The 24,463-nt window shown below is 38.6% G+C and overlaps 1 protein-coding gene across 6 annotated transcripts in view; it reads left to right on the top strand.

Moving 5' to 3' along the window:
- FAM13B (family with sequence similarity 13 member B) overlaps window positions 1-24,463 on the top strand; it is an 80,313-nt gene that overhangs the window by 26,516 nt on the left and 29,334 nt on the right. For 4 of the 6 annotated variants that reach the window (XM_035014210.1, XM_035014209.1, XM_035014208.1 and 1 more), the window contains 4 exons: window positions 1,530-1,690; window positions 21,464-21,505; window positions 22,216-22,371; window positions 24,151-24,283. In XM_035014210.1, coding sequence (XP_034870101.1) covers window positions 1,530-1,690; window positions 21,464-21,505; window positions 22,216-22,371; window positions 24,151-24,283 — 492 coding nt within the window. The remainder of the gene's footprint in view (window positions 1-1,529; window positions 1,691-21,463; window positions 21,506-22,215; window positions 22,372-24,150; window positions 24,284-24,463) is intronic. The other 2 variants (XM_035014205.1, XM_035014206.1) reach the window with 2 other exon arrangements.

Here is a 24,463-nt window from a genome sequence, read left to right as displayed (position 1 = left end):
CAACATGATAGGGGATAGATGAGGGTTAGCATTTAGAAGCACAACAAATTCAGCTGAATCTGCTGCATATGGTTTATATATATGAAGTAAGTGGTTCACAAATTGAGGTCTTTAAGTAGTATTGTTAATAATGAATTTTTAGTAACCCAGATAACTAGTGACCTTGATACACCAGTGGTTGAGAGCTCCTGCTTTAGTTTGGGTGGCAAATACTGTCTGGTTTTCTAAAAAAAAAAAGTGATGTTACATGTAGAAACTAGGCTCTGTGCTATATAGAAATAACAATTCCAGTTATAATGATAGCTATTTATTGCTTAGTATGTGTAGACACTATAGAAGAGTTTGTATATGTTATTTAATCCTTTCAACTAGCCTTATGAGCATAGGTAGGCAGTATGTACAGCATCTCCATTTTATTCATAGGCCTGGAGAAGTTAAGTAAGTTGAGGGGTGGTAAAGGGCCCAGTAGGAATGTGAACATACATCTTTCTGCCTTCAGAGTCTGGCTTTTAAGTACTTACTGTATTACACTTGAAAGCAGGCAGTCTGTATTTGCTGATTATGAGTGTGGTAGAATGCCACAGAGAAATTACCTATCTTCTGGTTAAAGTTTACTTCTGAGGGTATTCTAGCAACTATGTTTGACTGTCTGGAAAGAGCACCACTCTTACACATAGTGGTGAATTTATTTTAGGTATTTCCAGTGCATTTGGCTAGAATGGATAAAGTATATGTTGTTTACTGCTCAGTGTTTTTAATGACTTAATATTAAATTATAAAAGATGTTAAGACAATTTATGGCTAGTTTCTTCTTTGGGGTAGCTTGAAAAGTTATTTCTCATTTGGAAATATTTTGTTGGTTTTCCTTCTCTGATATTATTCATTGTCTTTTTATTAGAGTGATTGTTTACTTATGTAGCCAGCTTGATAATGGAAGACATTTTATAGCCCCTGCCAGAAAGAGAATTATAGCCTTGAGTTGTGCTACTGACCAAAGCAATGAGTTCCCCCTTGTGAGGTCCAGTCTCTTCATGAAAAACTCCATCTGAATCATTTAGAAGTTAGCTGACATTTTCTAAAACATAGTTAACACCTTAAGGCAAAATGTCTCTGCCCTCTTCCAGCGCTTATCCTATATTAAAATCACTTGTTAAATGCACGTGGAAATTGGAGAGGTCAGTTATAAGTCTTTATAACTATCAGTCTATAAAACTGATTGGTTAAGAAATGAAGATTTTTTAATGTTAACTAACTACAGTGTGCAGGCTTTTCGTTGTTTACATTCTTACTCATATTTTTAGTGATATACTAAGGTAATCATCACTTTGTGCTTTAAAATGTTAAGTTTGGTTTCGTTTTCTTCTAATATGGGGAGAGTTGGCAATTATTTATTCCATTAGGAAAATTGGTCCTAGGAAATGAAGTAAAAAATGAGTTGTGTTAAAATTTTCTTAGAATAGTATATCTTAGATAATGTCAATTAACCATTGTATTAAATTTTGATTTTCAATTTCCTCTTATTTATATAGGTTAATGAACTTTCTGAGGAAGAAGAGGAAGATGAAAAGCTGGAACATATAGAAGAACTTCCAGAAGAGGGTGCAGAAAAATCAAGTGACATGGCAGAGGTGGTACAATTAAGGATGACTGAAAACATCCTGGAACCAAATAGTGTTACAGCGTCAACAAGGTAGTATTTCAGTTGAAAGAACCTTAGCTTTTGAACATTTTATTCTAGATGTAGATACACTGAAACACTAAATCATGCAAATTGTAACAATGTGTGAAAGATTGATTTGTGTATGGGGGCTCCTGGGTGGCTCAGTCAGTTAAGCATCTGCCTTCGGCTCAGGTCATGATCCCAGGGTCCTGGGATGGAGCCCCACATCGGGCTCCCTGCTCGGTGGGGAGTCTGCTTCTCCCTCTGCCCCTTCCCCTGCTTGTGCTCTCTCTCTTGCTCACTCTCTTTAAAAAAAAAAAAAGATTGATTTGTGTATGAAAAAGAACAACAAAATTTTAAGCAAACTTGCTAAGAAAATTTCAGATATTAGCCTTTATACTTCTCTCTCACTTTTTTTTTTTTTTAGAGATTTTATTTATTTGAGAGAGAGAGAGGGTGAGAGAGCATAAGCAGGGGGAGCAGCAGAGGGAGAGGGAGAAGCAGATTTCCCACTGAGCAGGGAGCCTGAGGTGGGGCTCAATCCCAGGACCCCGAGATCATGACCTGAGCTCAAGGCAGATGCTCAACCAACTGAGCCACCCAGGCGCCCCTAGCGTTTATATATATATATATACACATATATACACATATATATGTATACATTTTTTTTCAAGATATAACCTTTTACATTTCTTTTTAAAGTTTGTTTTTGTATTTTTAGTATGTTTTTAGTTGAGTTGGGTAAAATGTAAGAACCTTTGGAAATGGAAAGATACAGTGGTTGAATTGACTTGTACTTCCAACTTCTGGGCTACTACTAGGTTGTTAGGCTATAAGGAGAGAACGGTGTGATGCATTAAGATAATTCTTTCCAAGCTTTTCATGTGTGAAGGGATACTATTTACATGGCATACTGTGTAAACTTTGTAAGTGTGGTAGGGTAGAGGCACTATCTTAGGGCATAGGTGGAGTCATTGGATACACTGTTTAGGAAGCTTTATTTTTTATTTATTTATTTTTTAAGATTTTATTTATTTGTCAGCGAGCGAGCGCATAAGCAGGGGGAGGGGCAGGCAGAGAGGTTTTGGCTGATTGATTGCATGAAGGTTAAAAAAAATACATTTTTTGATTGTCCACCATGGATGAAAGAAAAATAGGGGAGAAATATCCCTAGAATGTACAAGCCCTAGCATATATATAGGGAGCTATGTATAAATTTGTTCTAGGGAATTAGTGGATACTGGTGATTGAACTTTTGGTAATTTTTTTTTTTTTTAAGATTTTGTTTATTTGAGAGAGAGAATGAGAGAGAGAGAGAGCACATGAGAGGGGGGGAGGGTCAGAGGGAGAAGCAGACTCCCTGCTGAGCAGGGAGCCCGATGCGGGACTCAGTCCTGGGACCCCAGGATCATGACCTGAGCCGAAGGCAGTTACTTAACCAACTGAGCCACCCAGGCGCCCGAACTTTTGGTAGCTTTTAATGTTCCATCTTTTTGAGTTTTTCTGAGAGGTAGTTCATAGTATTAGGTAGGTACTCTGTTTCTCTTCACAAGTAGCTGTGGGAAAATATGTTAGAAACCTAAGGGAAGTAAACATTTAGTGATGGTTTAAAATAGCAGTTCTCAAACTTTTTGTTTTCACATGTTACATTCTTAAAAATTATTGACGACTCCAAAGACCTTTGTTAATGTTGATTATACCTATGAGCATTTACCATATTATAAGTTAAAACAGCATATTTAAGTCACTGGAAGTGTTTTTTTGTAGAGTTGTAGTTGGGAAGATGCTTATATACAGCTATTTATGACCTAAGAGGTTTTTTTTTGTTTGTTTCTATGGTTTTTTTTTTATTTTTTTTATTTTATTTACTTATTTGAGAGAAAGTGTGAGAGAGAGAGGGAGAAAGAGAGAGAGAGCACATGAGCAGGGGGAGAGGGAGAAACAGGCTACCCACCAAGCAGGGAGCCGGATGTGGGACTCGATCCCAGGACCCTGGGATCATGACCTGAGCTGAAGGCAGACGCTTAACCGACTGAGCCATCCAGGCACCCCTTGTTTTTTTCTTTTTTTAACCTAACAGTTTTTTGGTTGAAAAATCCCTCCTCCTTTATTAGTTTTAGGTCAGCAGTTCTCAAACTTTCTGATCTTATAACCCCCTTACACACTTAAAAATTATTTAGGACCCAAAGAACTTTTGTTTCTGTGGATTATAACTATTGGCATTTACTATATTAGGAATTAAAACTGAGAAATTTATATTTTTAAAGTAGCAATAAACCCATTACATGTTAATGTAAAATTTTTATTTTTTTATTTTTTTTTAAAGATTTTATTTATTCATTTGAGAGAGAGAGCACAAGTAGGGGTAGAAGCAGAGGGAGTGGGAGAAGCCGACTCCCCGCTGAGCCGGGAGTGGGACATGGGGCTCGATCCTAGGACCTCGAGATCACGAGGCAGTGCCGAAGGCAAACGCTTAACCATCTGAGGCACCTGGGGGCCCTGTTAATGTAAAATTTTTAAATGTAACTTTGTTTTCCAAAATCTCCAAAAAACTTTTTAGTGAAAAATTTTTTAGTGGCTTGTTTTATATTTTTACGGTAGAAATGTCTGTAATGTCTGGCTTAGTAGAAGACAGCTGAATTCTTGCATTTTCCTCTGTATTGCGTTCCTTGCTTTATGTTATTTTGGTTAAAGTATGTCAAGAAAATTTGCCATCACACCAGTAGTTGGAAATAGAACATTTATAGCCTTTCCAGATAATTGTGTCCATTCTTCTTTGATAATAGACCAAAACATAGTAAGTAGCAGCTTCAAAGTTATTTGTATTACAAACCTGAAACCATTATCTGTGAATTTTTCAGCTCTGATCTTTTAGTCTTTCTGGTGCTGTGATTATTTTATTCATGCTTGATTTTGGGTATATTGGGCATTTAGAAAATGCGGCTTCAGGGAGTTACTCAGTTCTCCCAAATGATGATACATTTTGTTACATAATATCAACAGTTCACATTCTTTAATATCAACACTGATTATATCAAAAACATCTTTCAAGTACTGGGACATTAATGAGTTTATGGTAAAAATAAGATTTTCCAGAATTCAGATTTTTGCTTGAAAACTCAAATTTTATCAGTACTTTCACTTGCTTTTTCTTGAAGTATCAGTCTTGCTCAGACTGCCAGATACTTAGGTTGGAATAACCATAGTTTCTGTCAGCCTATCTTTCAGTTGAAAGTTCCATGATAAAACTTCAGCTCGCAGTTCAGACCAGACAAGCATTGTACTATACTCTGCAGCAGAAGTGTTTTATGTGTGCTTCCCATTTTGTCACACCAAATAATGAAATGAAGTGTATTCAGGGCTGAGTAAAATTAATAATTTTTACTGCTTCTTCATCAAGGACTTGTCCCGTTTTAAAAAATTACAGGTGGCGGGGCACTTGGGTGGCTTAGTCGTTAAGCGTCTGCCTTCAGCTCAGGTCATGATCCCAGGGTCCTGGGATCGAGCCCTGCATCGGGCTCCGTGCATGGCTGGAAGCCTACTTCTCCCTCTCCCACTCCTCCTGCTTGTGTTCCTGCTCTCGCTGTGTCTCTCTCTGTCAAATAAATGAATAAAATCTTTAAAAAAAAAAATTACAGGTGGTTTTCTGGTAAAGAATGCAGTGGCCATGGTACAGTCTGGTACCACTTGCCTGGATTTATGATAAGACCTCAAGCATTTTTTTCTACCATTGACTTTGTATCATCATGCAAATGTCAGCACAGTGAAAAAGGCAAATATTATGAAAATAGTTTTGGTCTTTTGGTTCACAGACCATCCTTTGACAACCAGTGGTTTAAATATTTATGTAGCGGTGGTATTGATTGGTCTGTTTATGCATCTGTTCGTTCTTTCTCTCTTTTCTCTCTTTTTTAAAAAAATTTTTTAAAAAGATTTTTAAATTTTTATTTATTTGACGGAGAGACTGCGAGAGAGGGAACACAAACGGGGGGAGGGGGAGGGAAAAGCAGGCTTCCCGTGGAGCAGGGAGCCCGATGCGGGGCTCGATCCCAGGACCCTGGGATCATGACCTGAGCCGAGCAGATGCTTAACGACTGAGCCACCCAGACACCCCTCTTTCTTTTTTTCTTTTTTAAGATTTTATTTATTTGAGAGAGCATGTGTGCATGTGCCCAAGTGGAGGGAAGGGGCAGAGGAAGAGGGAGAAGCAGGCTCCCTGCTGAGCAGGGAGCCCCAACACAGGGCTCAGATCCCAGGATCCTGGGATCAAGACCTGAGCCAAAGGCAGATAGATACTTAACTGACTGAGCCAAACACCAACATCTGTTATTTCTTTATATTGTTTGCTATTAGGCATATTTTGTGACAGTTTGACCTGACTGCAGAGAGAAAAAAATGGTGGGGTTTAGGTTTAGGTAGCTTAGAGTACACAAAAAGCATCAGTCTGTCCATGAGTTCCAGGGAAATCTCAAGATCAGTTTCAAAGTACCTTTTATCCATAGATAAAGAATTGTTTTTTATCTACATATTTATCTGTTATTTAGCTTTGCTATTTAAATGTACAGATTTTAGGGGAATTTTTACCTTTTAAAAATTTTTTTTAAAGATTTTATTTATTTGGGGCACCTGGGTGGCTCAGTTGGTTGGGTGTCTGCCTTCAGCTCGGGTCATAATCTCAGGGTCCTGGGATCAGGCCCTGCATCAGGCTCCTTGATCAGCAGGGAGCTGCTTCTCCCTATCCCTCTTCCTCTGCCTACCGGTCCCCCTGCTTGTGGTCTCTCTCTCTCTGTCAAATAAATAAATAAAATATTAAAAGGGGCGCCTGGGTGGCTCAGTTGGTTAAGCGGCTGCCTTCGGCTCAGGTCATGATCCCAGGGCCCTGGGATCGAGCCCTGCATCGGGCTCCCTGCTCGGCGGGGAGCCTGCTTCTCCCTCTGCCCCTCCCCCTGTTTGTGCTTGCTCTCGCCCTCTCTCCCCCTCTCTCTCTGTGTCAAATAAATAAAAAATTAAAAAAAAAAATTAGAAAAAAGATTTTATTTATTAGAGAGAAAGCATGAGGTGGGGGGAGGGGAAGAGGGAGAGGGACAAGCAGACTCCCTGCTGAGCAGGGAGCCCAATGTGGGACTCGATCCCAGGACCCTGGGATCATGACTTGAGCCGAAGGCAGACACTTCACTGACTGAGCCACCCAGGCGCCCTGACCTTTAAAAAATTTAAAGAGAGGTGGGAACGTTTTGAAAAAGTTCTCAACTTTTCTTAAATTTGTGCCTCATAATCTTTTAGGTAGGCTTGAGGTGTAGGCAAATTTTAATTTATGCTCATGTTTACAGAACTACACATCAAAAAGTTAATTGGCATTCATTTATAGTTGTGCCCCCCCCTTTTTTTTCTTTGAGAGAGAAAAAGTGCGTGTGGGTTGGGCAGCAGAGGGGGAGAGAGAATCCGAAGCAGGCTCCACACCCAGAGGAACCTGACGTCGGGCTGGATCCCATGACCCCGAGATCATGATCTGAGCTGAAATCAAAAGTGGGATGCTTAACTGACTGAATCATCCAGGCATCCCCACAGTTGTGCTTTTAATGCTTTGCTAAAACTTGGAATTTAGAAATGGAAATTTCAGTGTTGTTTTTATGGGCTATTGGTGCTGGGGCTTCTTCTTTTTTTTTAAGACTTTATTTGAGAGAGAGAGAGAGAGAGAGAGAGAGAATGAGCGGTTGGGTGGGGTAGAGGGAGGGGGAGAGAGAGAGAGAGAAGCAGCCGCCCCAGTGAGCAGGAATCCTGATGTGGGACTCGATCCCAGGACCCAGAGGTCATAACCTGAGCTGAAGGCAAATGCTTAACCAACTGAACCACCGAAGTGCCCAACTAAGGCTTCATTTTTGTGAGATCATTGGTTTCTGATGGTTTGTTCTTTTTGATACAATGCAGAAAAGAAGGTGTAGTGATTGAGGAAGAGCTCTGAGTTTAGGATTTTGAGATTAGTCTTTCCAATTTCATTCTGTGGATGCCTTATTGCTGAGGAAATGGACCTTCACCTGACTACAGATGGGTGAAAAAAGTAGTCATAACTTTTTCCCTTTTCTTTCATCCATTGAATCAGATAGTTTGCAGAATATTCATTTGGCAGATTTTTATCAAATCACCATGTTTTCTTTTTTAAAGATTTATTTATTTATTTATTTGACAGAGACACAGCGAGAGAGGGAACACAAGCAGAGGGAGTGGGAGAGGGAGAAGCAGGCTTCCCGCGGAGTGGGGAGCCTGATGCGGGGCTCGATCCTAGGACCCTGGGATCATGACCTGAGCTGAAGGCAGACGCTTAACAACTGAGCCACCCAGGCACTCCGATTCACCATGTTTTCACTAGCTGGGTTCCACTTAGGAGGAGAATGTACTTTGGTGGAAGTATCAGAAATATTGGGTGGAAAAAAGTAGAATTTATGCTCTAATTCATAAGAAAGGTTTATTTTTTTATTTTTTATTTTTTTTTTAAAGATTTTATTTATTTATTTGACAGAGAGAGAGAGACAGCAAGAGAGGGAACACAAGCAGGGGTAGAGAGGGAGAGGCAGGCTTCCCGCTGAGTAGGGAGCCTGATTCGGGGCTTGATTCCAGGACCTTGGGATCATGATCTGAGCCGAAGGCAGACGCTTAACGACTGAGCCACCCAGGTGCCCCCATAAGAAAGGTTTATTAAAGTAAAAGTTCCTTTAAAGTACCAGAGCATAATAGATATTGATAGTTTCTTTCTTCTCTGTGCCCTTGCCCTATAAATGATGCATTTAGTATTTTATTTTATTATTTTTTTTTGGTGGTCAGCAAAGCAAAGTTTATTGAGCAGTGGTAAAGTTTATTGAATGATAAATACAAAGCTCCCAAAGAGGGAGGGGACCCGAGAGGGTTGCCTGCATTTAATATCTTAAAGACTTGTGGTTATTATAACTTAACCTACTTTCTAATAGTAAGGAATCTTTCTTTCATTTTATTCTTGTCATAGGTATAGGATATTCCCAAGTTGATGGGGAAAGTGAAGAAAGGGTTTTTTGCTTTTGGCTTGAAAGGCGTATATGATTTTAGTTTTTTTAAACATATATTTACTTTTTGAAATCACCATTTTTTAAAATGATAATTTTGGTGTGGTTTTAGCATAAATTATATGGAAATCATCCTAATTTTAGATTAGAAAAATTAACCACTAATGCTTTTCCAAATATGGATAATAAGTGAACAGTAGTAGTACTGTACCTATTGTACATCTGTTTTATCAATTTCTTATTTGTCATAACATATCCTTGAATAGTGTAGTATGGCTTATGAAAACAAACAGATTGGTTTTTCTGCTTTACATTGGATTAGGCTTAAATATTCTTATAGAACTTCTACCCACATTCAAAATTTTGTCCCCTTTTTCCTGTGTCCTGCAAAATTGCACAGACTTGGGAAGAATTTGTGGACTCTTGATTAGGTCTCGCCTTGTGAGTAGTGACCTCATGTTGCAGCCTGCTTCCATTTAGACTGCAGCTCTGATAATTGCTCGGCAGTTTTTATAAGCCCATCACCATCCTTCATGGTGTTTGAAGTCTCTTTATCTGATGTTTTTGTTGGGAGATGCCATGGATTCAGAATGGCTTGCAGAGCTCTGTTGCACAGGTAAAATGATCTGTATCAGATTTAACTGAAGCAGAGTTACAGTACTTTTATTGTAGCGTTATTTGTAACATTAAATATTTGTAATTGGGAAATTGAAATAATATTTCCCTATGATCACTGTATTTGAATTACAGAATCTCGTAATTGGAATAAATGGCTGCAAGATTGATTTTATGTAATGTTCTCAAGAAGATTATGTGATTGTAGGCAGATTTAAAAGTAAAGTTAACAGAAGGGAGAAAAAGGTCAGAGAATGACTATAATCTTTTAGCATTATACTTGACTGAGGACTTTAAAATACGCATGACCCTTGTAATTTATTGTTGGTTCTTTTAGTCTGGTCTTTTTTGGGGGGTTTAGTGAAAACAGCATAAAGGTGGTCTTTATGGCATTTGTCTATATAGTACGTAAGTAATTTGACCTTAAATTTGTCTGCGATTATTTTTCTTGTGTCTTTATTAATCAGAACTCACATCCTTATGATACCACTGCTATTTTGTTGCTGATACAGATGGCATAACTGTACTGATAAATAGTTTTTACAGCCATAGATAAGTGTTAGCCATGGTTTGTGCATAAATGCTTTCTACCCAAAGAAATTGGCTACAGTCTGAAAATACAGAATAATTAAATTCTTTGAAATCTGAAAACCAAATCATTCCTTTGTCCTTTACAAGCTCGGAGAGTGAAGTTGTACAGTCAAGTTTGTAGCCTTATGAGTGACAATCTGACTTAAAAGTACAAAATCTATTTATTGGATTTATTTACTACGGCTTTTCGGGGTGGGAAGAGGGTTTATTGAAAGCTGTTTATTTGATTGTCCCTGCATATTCTTTGGGGCTAAAGAACCTTTATTGTTACAATATCATTAAAAAGGGGTAGAGGGCGCCTGGGTGGCTCAGTTGGTTAAGCGACTGCCTTCGGCTCAGGTCATGGTCCTGGAGTCCCGGGATCGAGTCCCGCATGGGGCTCCCTGCTCGGCAGGGAGTCTGCTTCTTCCTCTGACCCTTCCCCCTCTCATGCTCTCTCTCTATCTCATTCTCTCTCTCAAATAAATAAATAAAATCTTAAAAAAAAAAAAAGGGGTAGAAAACAGGGACGCCTGGGTGGCTCAGTCAGTTAAGTGTCTGCCTTCGGCTCAGGTCGTGATCCCAGTCCTGGGATCAAGTCCCACATCCGGCTTCCTGCTCAGTGGGAAGCCTGCTTCTCCCTCTGCTTGCTGCTCCCCCTGCTTGTGTGCTCTTGCTCTCTCCCTCTCTCTCTCTCACAAATAAAATCTTTAAAAAAAGGGGATAGAAAACAAAGTGATTAATTCCTCTGCCTATCCATCCAGTATAAGACCATTAGAACTTTTCCTCTTTTTGGCTCTTTTAGATAACTGGAACATTTTATTAAAGTTTAGTCGTTTTGAAGGGTGGAAATTGATCTAGCAACTTTAACTTCTTTAACTTATTAGTGTGGGTGAGAGTCATCACTGGTGCTTATAAAAAATGTAGACTTTTGGGCCCTACCTCAGAGATTTGGGGAAGGCCCCAGAAATCTATTTTTTAAAAGCTTTTTTAAAAAATTGGAAAATAAATCATGTATACAGAAATAGGCATAAAACAAATGTATAACAAAACCAAGTTAGTCAAAGCATCTGTCTACCTTTGTAACCAGCAACCAGATCTAGAAATAAACACTGATAGCACCCCAGTAGTTCTCACAATACTGATCTCCACCCACCTCACCCACTAAAGGAAACCACTATGTTGACTTTTTTTTTGATCAATACATAGCCTTAAAAAATTTTTTTTCTTATTGTTTAAATTCAGTTGACATATAGTATATTATTAGTTTCAGAGGTAGAGTTCAGTGATTCATCAGTTGTGTATAACACGTGTAATGAGCACTTAATGTCCATCACTCAGTTATCCCATCCCCCAATCCCCCTCCCCTTGAGCAACCCCCAGTTTGTTTCCAGTGATTAAGAGTCTCTTATGGTTTGTCTCCCTCTGATTTCATCTTGTTTTATTTCTTCCCCCTCTTCCCCTATGCTCCTCTGTTTTGTTTCTTAAATTCCACATATGAGTGAAATCATATGATAATTGTCTTTCTCTGATTGGCTTCTTTTGCTTAGCATAATACCCTATAGTTCCATTTGCGTCATTGCAAGTGGTAAGATTTCCTTTTTTTAAATTAAATAAAATTTTATTTTTTTAAAGATTTTTTTAATTTATTTGAGGTAGAGCAAGAGAGCATGAGCTGGGGGGAGGGGCAGTGGGAGAGGGAGAAGCAGGCTCTCCACTGAGCAGAGAGCCTGATGTGGGGCTCGATCCCAGGATCCTGGGATCATGACCCAAGCTGAAGGCAGACGCTTAACCCACTGAGCCACCCAGGTGCCCCAAGATTTCTTTTTTTGATGGCTGAGTACTATTCCATTGTGTATGTGTATGTATACATATACACACCACATCTTCTTCATCCATTCGTCTGTCGATGGACATCTGGGTTCTTTCCATACTTGGCTGTTGTGGACATTGCTGCTATAAACATTGGGGTGCAGGTGCCCCTTTGGATCACTATATTTGTATCTTTGGGGTAAATTCCTGGTATTGCAATTGTTGGGTCCTAGGGTAGCTCTGTTTTTAACTTGGTGAGGAACCTCCATACTGTTTTCCAGAGTAAGGCTGTACCAGCTTGCATTCCCACCAAGAGTGTAAGAGGGTTACCCTTCTCTGCATCCTTGCCAATATTTGTTGTTTCCTGACTTGTTAATTTTAGCCATTCTGACTGGTGTGAGATGGTATCTCAATGTGGTTTTGATTTGTATTTCCCTGATGCTGAATTATGTTGAGCATTTGTTGAGCAATGATGTTGGCCATTTGGATGTCGTCTTTGTAGAAATGTCTGTTCATGTCTTCTGCCCATTTCTTGATTGGATCATTTGTTCTTTGGGTGTTGAGTTTGATAAGTTCTTTATAGATCTTGGATACTAGCCCTTTATCTGATAAGACATTTGTAAATACCTTCTCCCATTCTGTAGGGTGTCTTTTGGTTTTGTTGACTGTTTGTTTCCTTTGCTGCGCAAAAGCTTTTTATCTTGCTGAAGTCCCAGTAGTTCATTTTTGCCTTTGTTTCCCTTGCCTTCGGAGATGTGTCTAATGAGAAGTTGCTGTGGCCGAGGTCACAGAGGTTCCTGCCTATGTTCTCTAGGATTTTGATTCCTGTCTCACATTTAGGTCTTTCATCCATTTTGAGTCTATTTTTGTGTATGGTGTAAGAGAATGGTCCAGTTTCATTCTTCTGCATGTGGCTGTCTAATTTTCCCAACACCATTTGTTGAAGAGACTGTCCTTTTTCCATGGGATATTCTTTCCTGCATTGTCGAAGATTAGCTGACCATAGAGTTGAGGGTCCATTTCTGGGTTCTCTATTCTGTTCCGTTGATCTACATGTCTGTTTTTGGGCCAGTACCATACTGTCTTGAAGATTACAGCTTTGTAATAGAGCTTGAAGTCCGGAATTGTGATGCCACCAGCTTTGCTTTTCTTTTTCAACATTCCTCTGGGTATTTGGGGTCTTTGCTGGTTCCATACAGATTTTAGGATTATTTGTTCCAGCTCTGTGAAAAAGTTGATGGTATTTTGATAGGGATTGCATTGAATGTATAGATTGCTCTAGGTAGCATAGACATTTAACAATATTTGTTCTTCCAGTCCATGAGCATGGAACGTTTTTCCATTTCTTTGTGTCTTCCCCAATTTCTTTAATGAGTGTTCTATAGTTTTCTGAGATCCTTTGCCTCTTTGGTTAGGTTTATTCCTAGGTATCTTTTTTTTTTTTTTTTTTTTTTAAGATCTTACTGATTTATTTGACAGAGAGAGACACAGTGAAGAGAGGGAACACAAGCAGGGGGAGTGGGAGAGGGAGAAGCAGGCTCCTGGTGGAGCAGGGAGCCCAATGTGGGACTCGATCCCAGGACTCTGGGAACATGATCTGAGCCGAAGGCAGGTGCTTAACGACTGAGTCACTCAGGCGCCCCTATTCCTAGGTATCTTATGGTTTTTGGTGCAGTTGTAAATGGGATCGACTCCTTAGTTTCTCTTTCTTCTGTCTCGTTGTTGGTGTATAGAAATGCAACTGATTTCTGTGCATCGATTTTGTATCCTGCCACTTTGCTGAATTCCTGTATGAGTTCTAGCAATTTCGGGGTGGAGTCTTTTGGATTTTCCACATAGAGTATCATGTCACCTGCGAATAGTGAGAGTTTGACTTCTTCTTTACCATTTCGGATGCTTTTTCTTTTTGTTGTCTGATTGCTGAGGCTCGGACTCCTAGTACTGTGTTGAACAACAGTGGTGATAGTGGACATCCCTGCCATGTTCCTGACCTTAGGGGAAAAACTCTCAGTTTTTCCCTGTTGGGAATGATATTCGCTGTGGGCTTTTTGTATATGGCTTTTATGATATTGAGGTATGTTCCTTCTGTCCCTACACTCTGGAGAGTTTTAATCAAGAAAGGATGCTATACTTTGTCAAATGCTTTTTCTGCATCTTTTGAGAGAATCCTATGGTTTTTATCCTTTTATTAATGTAGTGTATCACATTGATTGATTTATGGATGTTGAACCAACCTTGCAGCCCAGGAATAAACCCCACTTGGTGGTGGTGAATAATCCATTTAATGTACTGTTGGATCCTATTGGCTAGTATCTTGAATTTTTGCATCCATGCTCATCAGAGATATTGGTTTGTAATTCTCCTTTATCGTGGGGTCTTTGTCTCATTTTGGGATCAAGGTAATGCTGGCCTCATAGAAAGAGTTTGGAAGTTTTCCTTCCATTTCTTTCTTTTTTTTTTTTGACACAGCTTAAGAAGAATAGGTAGGGCGCCTGGGTGGCTCAGATGTTAAGCGTCTGCCTTTGGCTCAGGTCATGATCCCAGGGTCCTGGGATCGAGTCCCACATCGGGCTCCTGGCTCAGTGGGGAGCCTGCTTCTCCCTCTGACCCTCTCCCCTCTCATGCTGTTTCTCTCTCGCTTGCTCTCTAAAAAATAAATAAAATAAAATCTTAAAAAAAAAAAAGAATAGGTATTAATTCTTCTTTAAATGTGTGGTAGAGGGGCATCTGGGTGGCTCAGTTGGTTAAGCGTTTGCCTTCGGCTCAGGTCATTGTGATCTCAGGGTCCTGGGATTGAGCCCTGCCTTGGGCTTCCTGCTCAGCAGGGAGCCTACTTCTCACTCTCTCTTCCACTCCTCCTGCTTGTGCTCCCTTGCTCCCTCTCTCTGTCCCTGTCAAATAAATAAAATCTTAAAAAAAAAAAAAAGTGGGGTAGAATTCCCCTGGGAAGCCATCCAGCCCTGGACTTTTGTTTGTTGAGAGATTTTTGATTACTGCTTCGGTTTCCTTACTACTGGCTTTGGGTCTGTTCAGGTTTTCTATTTCTTCCTGTTTCAGTTTTGGTATTTTATAAGTTTCCAGAAATGCATCCATTTCTTCCAGATTGCCTAATTTTTTGGCATATAGTTGCTCAAGATATGTTTTTAATATTGTTTGTATTTCCTTGGTGTTGGTTATGATTTCTCCTCTTTCATTCATGGTTTTATTAATTAGGGTCCTTTCTCTTTTCTTTTTGATAGGTCTGGCCTGGGGCTTATCAATCTTATTCTTTCAGAGAACCGTTCCTCATTTCATTGATCTGTTCTGCTGTTCTTTTGGTTTCTATTTCATTGATTTCTGCTCTAATTTTTATTAATTATCTTCTGCTAGGTTTAGGCTTTATTTGCTGTTCTTTCTCCAGCTCCTTTAGGTCTAAGGTTCGTTGTATATTTCAGAACTTTCCTGTTTCTTGAGAAAGGCTTGTATTGCTATATACTTACTTCCATCTTACGTCCTCCTTTGCTGCATCCCAGAGGTTTTGAACAGGTGTGTTTTCATTTTCATTTGTTTCCACGGATTTTTTTTTTTAGAACTTCTGGAGATTTTGGTGTAAGGTGAAGTCAAAGTGCACCAGAAATCACAAATTAAATGTTGAAGGGAAGGATGTTGGATTTATAATTTTCTTCACACCATTCAACATACTACACTGGCAGTGGATTACAGTTAGTTATTAAAAATATTTTTGATCATATAAATATGTATTATATCTAAGCTTAGAAATTGCAAGTATTACTGAGTAAAATATAACTGATCAGACCATGTAGAGATTTAACTTTTAAAATTAAATAGGCAACCCTATATGTAAACAACAAATCATTGTAGCAAAATAACAGAAAAAGATCTAACCTTAATTGACATTTAAGCACTCTGTAGAAAGAGCTTCATTTATCTTTTTTTATTTTTTTCTGCAAAAGTCACTAAATACTAACTTTCACCTGAAACTACTAGAAATGGGCCCTGGCTAAACTCTTCTTTGTGCACATATATGTGATTTTTCTCCCCACTGTTTCCTTCAGAAATGAAGCTCAAAAATGTTACTTAAGTTTGAAAATGTTTTTAAGTACTTCCCTTGAGGGTATCAGCATGAAAGCATTTTGAACTAAGAATAATCCATTCATAAAAACTAGCATAATATTGGCAGTTAATTTTTTTTAATAAAGCTGAGAGATGTTAATGTTAAGTGTGCCAAACCAGGATGACTTACTGTTGTCTGATAAAGCAGTTATGCAATTTGCCATTCATGTGTTTGCTGTGAGGGAGACCTGAAGGTTACTGCATGAATGCTAAATGATGTTTATTTGGTTTCCTATAGAGGACCTTGAGAATATTTTTCTTTTTTTAATTTAAATTCAATTAATTAACATATAATGTATTATTAGTTTCAGAGGTGTAGGGCTCAGTGATTCATTAGTATTATATAACACCCAGCGCTCATTACATCACGTTTTCCTTAATACCCATCACCCAGTTACCCCATCTCCCCACCCAGCTCCCCTCCAGCAACCCTCAGTTTGTTTCCTATGATTAAGAATCTCTTACGGTGGGGCACCTGGGTGGCTCAGTCATTAAGCGTCTGCCTTCGGCTCAGGTCATGGTCCCAGGGTCCTGGGATCGAGCCCCTCATCGGGCTCCCTGCTCGGTGGGAAGCCTGCTTCTCCCTCTCCCACTCCCCCTGCTTTGTGTTCCCTCTCTCGCTGTGTCTCTGTCAAATAAATAAATCAAATCTGTAAAAAAAAAAAAAAAAGACTCTTATGATTTGTCTCCCTCTTTGATTTCATCTTGTTTTATTGCCCCCCTTTCCCCTATGCTCCTCTGTTTGTTTCTTAAATTCCACATATGAGTGAGATCGTATGATAATTGTCTTTCTCTGATTGACTTAGTTTGGTTAGCATAATACCCTCTAGTTCCATCCGTGTCGTTGCAAATGGCTGAGTAATACTCCATTGTGTGTGTGTGTGTGTGTGTGTGTGTGTATATATATATATATATATATATATATATACACCACATCTTTTTTATTTTTAATTTTATTTTATTATGTTATGTTAGTCACCATACAATACATCATTGGTTTTAGATGTGGTGATCCACGATCCATTGTTTTCGTATAACAGCCAGTGCTCCATGCAGTACGTGCCCTCCTTAATACCCATCACTGGGCTAACCCATCCCCACACCCCCTTCCCCTCTAAAACCTCAGTTTGTTTCTCAGAGTCCATAGTCTCTCATGGTTCATCTCTCCCTCCGATTTCCCCCCCTTCATTTTTCCCTTCCTTCTCCTAATGTCCTCCATGCTATTCCCTATGTTCCACAAATAAGTGAAACCATATGATAATTGACTTTCTCTGCTTGACTTATTTCACTTAGCATAATCTCCTCCAGTCCCATCCATGTTGATGTAAAAGTTGGGTATTCATCCTTTCTGATGGCTGAGTAATACTCCATTGTATATATGGACCACATCTTCTTTATCCATTCATCTGTTGAAGGTCATCTCGGCTCTTTCCACAGTTTGGCTATTGTGGACATTGCCGCTATGAACATTGGGGTGCATATGGCCCTTCTTTTCACTACATCTGTGTCTTTGGGGTAGATACCCAGTAGTGCAATTGCTGGGTCATAGGGTAGCTCTATTTTTAATTTTTTGAGGCACCTCTACACTGTTTTCCAAAGTGGCTGTACCAACTTGAGTTCCCACCAACAGTGTAAGAGGGTTCCCCTTTCTCCACAACCTCTTCAACATTTGTTGTTTCTTGCCCTGTCAATTTTTGCCATTCTGACTGGTGTAAGGTGGTATCTCAGTGCGGTTTTAATTTGAATTTCTCTGATGCCTAATGATGATGAACATTTTTTCATGTGTCTGTAGGCCATTTGTATCTCTTCTTCAGAGAAGTGTCTTTTCATATCTTCTGCCCACTTTTTGACTTGATTATTTGTTTTTTGGGTGTTGAGTTTGAGAAATTCTTTATAGATCTTAGATACCAGTCCTTTATCTGTAGTGTCATTTGCAAATATCTTCTCCCATTCTGTGGGTTGCCTCTTTGTTTTGTTGACTGTTCCTTGGCTGTGCAGAAGCTTTTTATCTTGATGAAGTCCCAGAAGTTCATTTTTGTTTTTGTTTCATTAGCTTTTGGAGATGTATCTTGAAGGAAGTTGCTGTGGCCAGTGTCAAAGAGGTTATTGCCTATGTTCTGGATATTGATGGATTCCTGTCTCATATTGAGGTCTTTCATCCATTTTGAGTTTATCTTTGTGAATGGTTTTAGAGAATGGTCGAGTTTCATTCTTCTGCATGTGGCTGTCCAATTTTCCCAGTACCATTTATTGAAGAGACTGTCTTTTTTCCATTGCATGTTTTTTCCTGCTTTGTCAGAGATTATTTGATCATAGAGTTGAGGGTCCATATCTGGGCTCTCTGTTCTGTTTCATTTCTATTTTTGTGCCAGTACCATGCTGTCTGGTGATCACTGCTTTGTAATATAGCTTGAAATCGGGCAACATGATGCCCCCAGCTTTGTTTTTCTTTTTCAACATTTCCTTGGCGATTTGGGGTCTTTTCTGATTCCATACAAATTTTAGGATTGTTTGTTCCAGCACTTTGAAAAATGTCATTGGAATTTTGATCGGGATGGCATTGAAGGTATAGATTGCTCTGGGTAGCATAGACATTTTAACAGTGTTTATTCTTCCGGTCCATGAGCATGGGATGTTTTTCCATCTTTTTGTGTCTTCTTCAATTTCTTTCATGAGTGTTCTGTAGTTCCTAGAGTATAGATCCTTTACCTCTTTGGTTAGGTTTCTTCCGAGGTATCTTATGGTTTTTGGTGCTATTGTAAATGGAATAGTTTCTCTAATTTCTTTTTCTACAGTTGCGTTGTTAGTGTATAAGAAAGCAACTGATTTCTGTGCATTGATTTTGTATCCTGGCACTTTACTGAATTGCTGTATGAGTTCTAGTAATTTATACCACATCTTTATCCATTCATCCCGTCGATGGACATCTGGGCTCTTTCATAGTTTGGCTATTGTGGACATTGCTGTTACAAACATTGGGGTACACGTGCCCCTTCGGGTCACTACATTTGTATCTTTGGGGTAAATCCCTAGTAGTACATTTGCTGGGTTGTAGGCTAGTTCTATTTTCAACTTTTTGAGGACCCTCCATACTGTTTTCCAGAGTGAATCCTGAGCATATTAATCTGATAGACTCTGTTCCTTATGTTGGTTAGTGTTTGTGTTGGCACATTTATAGGGGATCTTCATAAAACTAATTACATTTACTTTTTTTTTTTTTTTAAAGATTTTATTTATTTATTTGATAGAGACACAGCGAGAGAGGGAACACAAAGCAGGGGGAGTGGGAGAGGGAGAAACAGGCTTCCCGCCGAGCAGGGAGCCTGATGCAGGGCTCGATCCCAGGACCCTGGGATCATGACCTGAGCCGAAGGCAGATGCTTAATGACTGAGCCACCCAGGCGCCCCTACATTTACTTTTTAAAAATAACTTTTTATTGAAGAGTCACATACATACAGAAAAGTTCAGAAATCATAAAGTCATTGAATTATCAAACACTAAACTTGTATAAGCACCACTTGGGTTACTTGCTCCTTCTCAAATACTCCATGTCCCTGTTTGCCAAAAGTAGCTGCTATATGGCTTTTTAGATTTTTTTTTCCTGTTAGTGATTTTTTTCCTTTAAAAATCAACTTTGAGGTTACAACTTTTACGCAGTAACATGCACTCATTTTATAAATGCACACGTACACATATATACCTGTTAAGAACCACCACAGTCAAGACAGACTTTCCATCACCCAACAGTCTGGCCCCAGACCGCCATTCATCTGCTTTCTGTCATTGTATAGATAAGTTTAGCCTGTTTTAGAAATTCATGTAAATGGAATCTCCTACAGTGGGTACTCTTTTGTGTCTGGCATCATTGCTTGACATAATGTTGAGATTCATGTTGTTGTGTATTTCAGATGTTTGTACCATTCATTTATTCATTTTAAAAAATTAATTTTTTTTTTTTTAAGATTTTTTTCTTTATTTGACAGAGAGAGGGAGAGAGAGCACAAGCAGGGAGAGCAGCAGAGGGAGAGGGAGAAGCAGGCTCTCAGTCTAGCAGGGAACCTGATGGGGGGCATGATCCCAGGACCAAGGCCTGAGCCGAAGGCAGCGCTTAACCAACTGAGCCACCCAGGCGCCCCTGTTTGTACCTTTTATTTAAAAAAAATACTGAGCATATTCCATTGTAGGGATGTCCCACACCTTGTGTCTGCTTTCACCTGTTTGGTTTGATACCTTTGTTTGGCTGTTGTGAATAAAGCCTCTATGCTTGTGCTATTCGTCTTTTTTTTTTTTTTTTTTTTTAAGATTTTATTTATTTGAGAGAGAGCATGAGATGGGGGGGTCAGAGGGAGAAGCAGACTCCCCGCCGAGCAGGGAGCCTGATGTGGGACTTGATCCCGGGACTCCAGGATCATGACCTGAGCCGAAGGCAGTTGCTTAACCAACTGAGCCACCCAGGCGCCCCTTGTGCTAGTCTTCTAAAGGAATTATGCTTTCACTTCTCTTGAGTAAATACCCAGAAGTACAATTGCTGGCTCATTTGGTAAGTTGTATAAGGAAGTGCCAAACTGGTTTCCATAGTGGTTGGGACATTTTAAATTTCCAGCAACAATATAGGAAAGTTCTAGTTGCTTCACATCCTTACCAGCACTTTGTTTTAATTTTAAACATTTTAGTGGTATCCACATCTCCTTGTGGGTTTCAGTTGAACTTTTAACTATGGTCAAAATGAAGATGTTATCTATATTTTTATAAGTATCAGTAGATACTGTGGTGCAAAATTTGCTAAGGAATGCCTGTTAATGGTACAGTGAATGAGGTAGTATGATTTTAGTATCGATTTTGCCTTTTTCGTAACTTGAGAACATCCTCTGAGTAGTAGCATATGCTGTTAATTCTGGCAAGGAGTACAGAGTAAGCATTGAGGCCTTGTATTATCCTAGATGAGGTGGTTTTGTTGGGATAGTAGTCCACTTTTTTCCCCTTCAGCCTTGGAATATAGGTCAGTGTTTCTCCAAGTGAGCACCAGATGAAATAGTCGGGACACACACACACAGGTATGTATATTTAGTTTTTTGTGTGAAAAATAAATTTTTTAAAATAATTTTTAAAAAAGATTTTACTTATTTATTTGAGAGAGAGCAAGCGCGAGCACAGAGGGAGAGGCAGAGGGAGAGGGAGAAGCAGACTCCCCACTGAGCAGGTAGCCCGACGCAGGGCTCGATCCCAGGACCCTGGGATCATGACCTGAGTGGAAGGCAGATGCTTAACTGACTGAGCCACCCAGGTGCCCCTGAAAAATAAATTCTTTAGAAAATTAGAATCCTACTCTTCCAGAAATGAATGTAAAACTTGGTGCTTGCTTTCCTGATTGTGTCAAGGTAGTGCAACTCTTTTTGTAGTTACTTAGTATTGAAAAGTTTTATAGCTGCGCGCCTGGGTGGCTCAGTCGTTAAGCGTCTGCCTTCGGCTCAGGTCATGATCCCAGCGTCCTGGGATCGAGCCCCGCATCTGGCTCTCTGCTCCGCGGGAGGCCTGCTTCTCCCTCTCCCATTCCCATCTGCTTGTGTTCCTGCTCTCGCTGTCTCTCTCTCTGTCAAATAAATAAATAAATCTTTAAAAAAAAAAAGTTTTATAGCTAATGTCTGTCTTTGATTACAGTGCCCATTTATCTCCCATCAGCATCTTACCAGCCTCTGCAGAGTAAGTAATATATTTGTAGAAGACCATTTTTTAAAATTTAAAAATATTACTTACTTAACTGTAGAAATGAAAATCATGTATTTATTAAATAAAAAATGTTTATAAAAAGAAAATCATGTATTGTGCTTACTTTAGAGGAAGGATTGTACATAAGGCAGTGAAACTAAATATTTTATATACTGCAATAGGAACAAATAAAGAAGGAATGCATTGCCTAATATATAAAATAAAGATTGAACTTTCTTCAGATGATTTTTTTGATCTTCTGAAATGATTGAGAAATGTCAGTAGATCTTTTTTTATTAAGTTTTCTTTAAGAAGTAGACTTCATGTAAAAAATATGGACAGGACCCTTACAGTTTCATTGATTTAGCTGAGTGTTGATAGATTATTTTGCCTTATAAATGTAGCTTTAAAGAATCTATTTAAATATTTTTTCCATATATGAGCAGGGAATGAATTACTGGGACAACTGATCTTTCCCACCTCAGTAGTAATAGTGATATTATGATTGATTTGTATAATAATTTCTTTTAAAAATTTAACCCATTTTCATGTATTCCTTTTATGTGTTTCTTTTTATACTCTAGTTTACTCATTTAAATTCGCTGGTAATTTATCTTACTAGTCACGTTTTAATGTTTGTATTTATGCGGCCAAATGCCCAGTTAGGGTGACTGCTTCTCACTAAAATGTGTTCTGTTTTGTAGCATTTTAGAAAGAACAATTAGAGCAGCTGTGGAACAGCACCTTTTTGATCTGCAGAGCAGCATAGATCATGATCTTAAGAATTTACAACAGCAAAGTCTGGTGTGTAATAATGAAGCAGAAAGTTTTAATTGTGATGGGGAAGGATCTAATAACCAGTAAGAAACTTTTATAACATTTCACTATTATTTTTTAGAGTTATAAAATTGTTTTAATTTATCTTTCAAAAACCATACTTTACTTGAATAATGGGATCTCGGGGATTTCTGAAAGTGTGTGTGTAAAGTGACTTTGTAAGTTGCATATACTCACTTAAGATTGAAAATTGAAATCTTCCATTATGGTAGTAGACATTAAGTCCAGCACTGCCAGATTTTCCTCCCTGAACATCAGATGAAGTAGTGTGCTTACCTCACTATGTTGTATGAAACAATAATGTTAAAAAAAATTAGACCCATACTATGTGCAACAAATGGTCACACCATGAGAGACATGAAGTGATCTAGACAGCTAGGTGCAGGGATAGCAGATTGGCATCACTCATGTTGTATATAGTCATTGAGTGCAACGGTGAGCAGAATCATCCTTTGCTATTTAAATTTTATCCCCTGTCATCAGCTACTACCCTGCTGCCCTCCCTACATACTTTTAAAAAATGGTTTAGCTGTTACTAGTTGAATTTTGTATCAGTTAAAAGTACCTCTTTGTGCTACATGATTTGTGATTTTATTTCACTCTTCATCTGATTACCTTTAAATGGATGAAATGCCTCATCTCCTTTCCTGTTTCCTCAGCCCTGCACTTGAGGGATATATAGGTGCCTTTCTTTGAGACCATAATATAATGATTTCATAGTTTTCATTTACCAGATTTTATTTGGAGGACAGATAAGAAAGATGTACCCAAATTTGGAGGGTTCATAGGAGGTTAAAAAAAAAAGATAATTGGGTAAAGTGTTTCTTCTTTTCTTTTCTTTTTTTTGAAGAATTAGATTTTTAAAAGGCCAAGTATGTGTAGTACACTAGAATAGCTATTGAATATGAACTGAAACTGAAAAAATTAATGGATCTGAAAACCAGTGGTTGCAGTGTTTATTTTTGGAATGCCATATTGTACAACTGCAGGTGTGCTGTGTCTGAATAGATGGCATGACCAGCCAGTGCAGCTTCTGTGGCCCTGATTTGTCGTGCTTTGAAGGCATGACTAGAACTGATAAAACTGGATTGATCTAGGGACTGTTTGGGCTAAATATGAAGGAAAAAAGCAGTATCTGAAACCAAACCGTAACTAGAAGTTGGAAATCATGGAGAACTCTTTCAAAGGCTATAATTAATATAAGTAGATTCCTTGGTGTTTGTCTTTAGCTTAGCTAGAGATCCTGAAACCCATGCCCATGCTCAGACAATCTTCTTATTTTTATCTCTGGGGAAGTAATTCATGTTCTGTCATTGATGGTGGTATTGTATTTGTAAACAAAAGCCTGCTGCAGTATTTTGCATATTCTAAATTATGTAACATGAAAAATCTGCAGTAGGAAGCTATTCCTATCATGCTTGATAAGGTGTTGGACATTATCGTATCTAGTGCTAGACTTGTATTTTAATTGGAACAGATCATTATAATTGAGAGTATGCATTTGTAAGGGAAATTATTTTGACACACAAATTATTCTTTCAGCCATTCATTTGCTTTTGAAAATTTTCAAAGGGAGTTAACAAACAAGGTGGTTTTCTTATGACATTCCCTGGAGAGACAAGAATAAACTTAGTGTGTTTAATAATCTAATTTGGCAAAATAAAGAAAGTGTGAAGTTTTATGAAAAGGACACATTTTCCTTAACAAGTGAAAGTTTCAGATCATTATTGATATTTATTTATTTTAAAGGCATTACATACTCAACATTTGGCCTGATCTGATTTTTTAATCTTCATTACTAGGGTTGATATTGCTGATGATATTATTAATGCCAGTGAAAGTAGCAGAGACTGTTCAGAACCTGTGGCTAGCACTAATTTAGACAATGAAGTTATGCAGCAAGATTTTGTATTTGAGGATGAAGAAAATAACCAGGTAAGAAACGCAAAGACTAAAAAAATCTTTGTGTTAGGTATGCTAGACGTACAGCGCTGATTGCTTTATGTGTTCCTTTGATACCAGAGGCTGACACATACTTGTCTTGATTAGAAATTCCCAGAACATAACACCCTATCAGTAAAGATCAAGAACCATCATTGGGTAGGGAATTAGATA

This window comes from Mirounga leonina, unplaced genomic scaffold, assembly GCF_011800145.1.
Source record: "Mirounga leonina isolate KUSES-001 unplaced genomic scaffold, KU_Mleo_1.0 Mir_168, whole genome shotgun sequence".
Classification (NCBI taxonomy): Eukaryota; Metazoa; Chordata; class Mammalia; order Carnivora; family Phocidae; genus Mirounga; species Mirounga leonina.
Note: the sequence above shows the minus strand (reverse complement) of the source record. Positions and strands in the feature narration are given on the sequence as shown.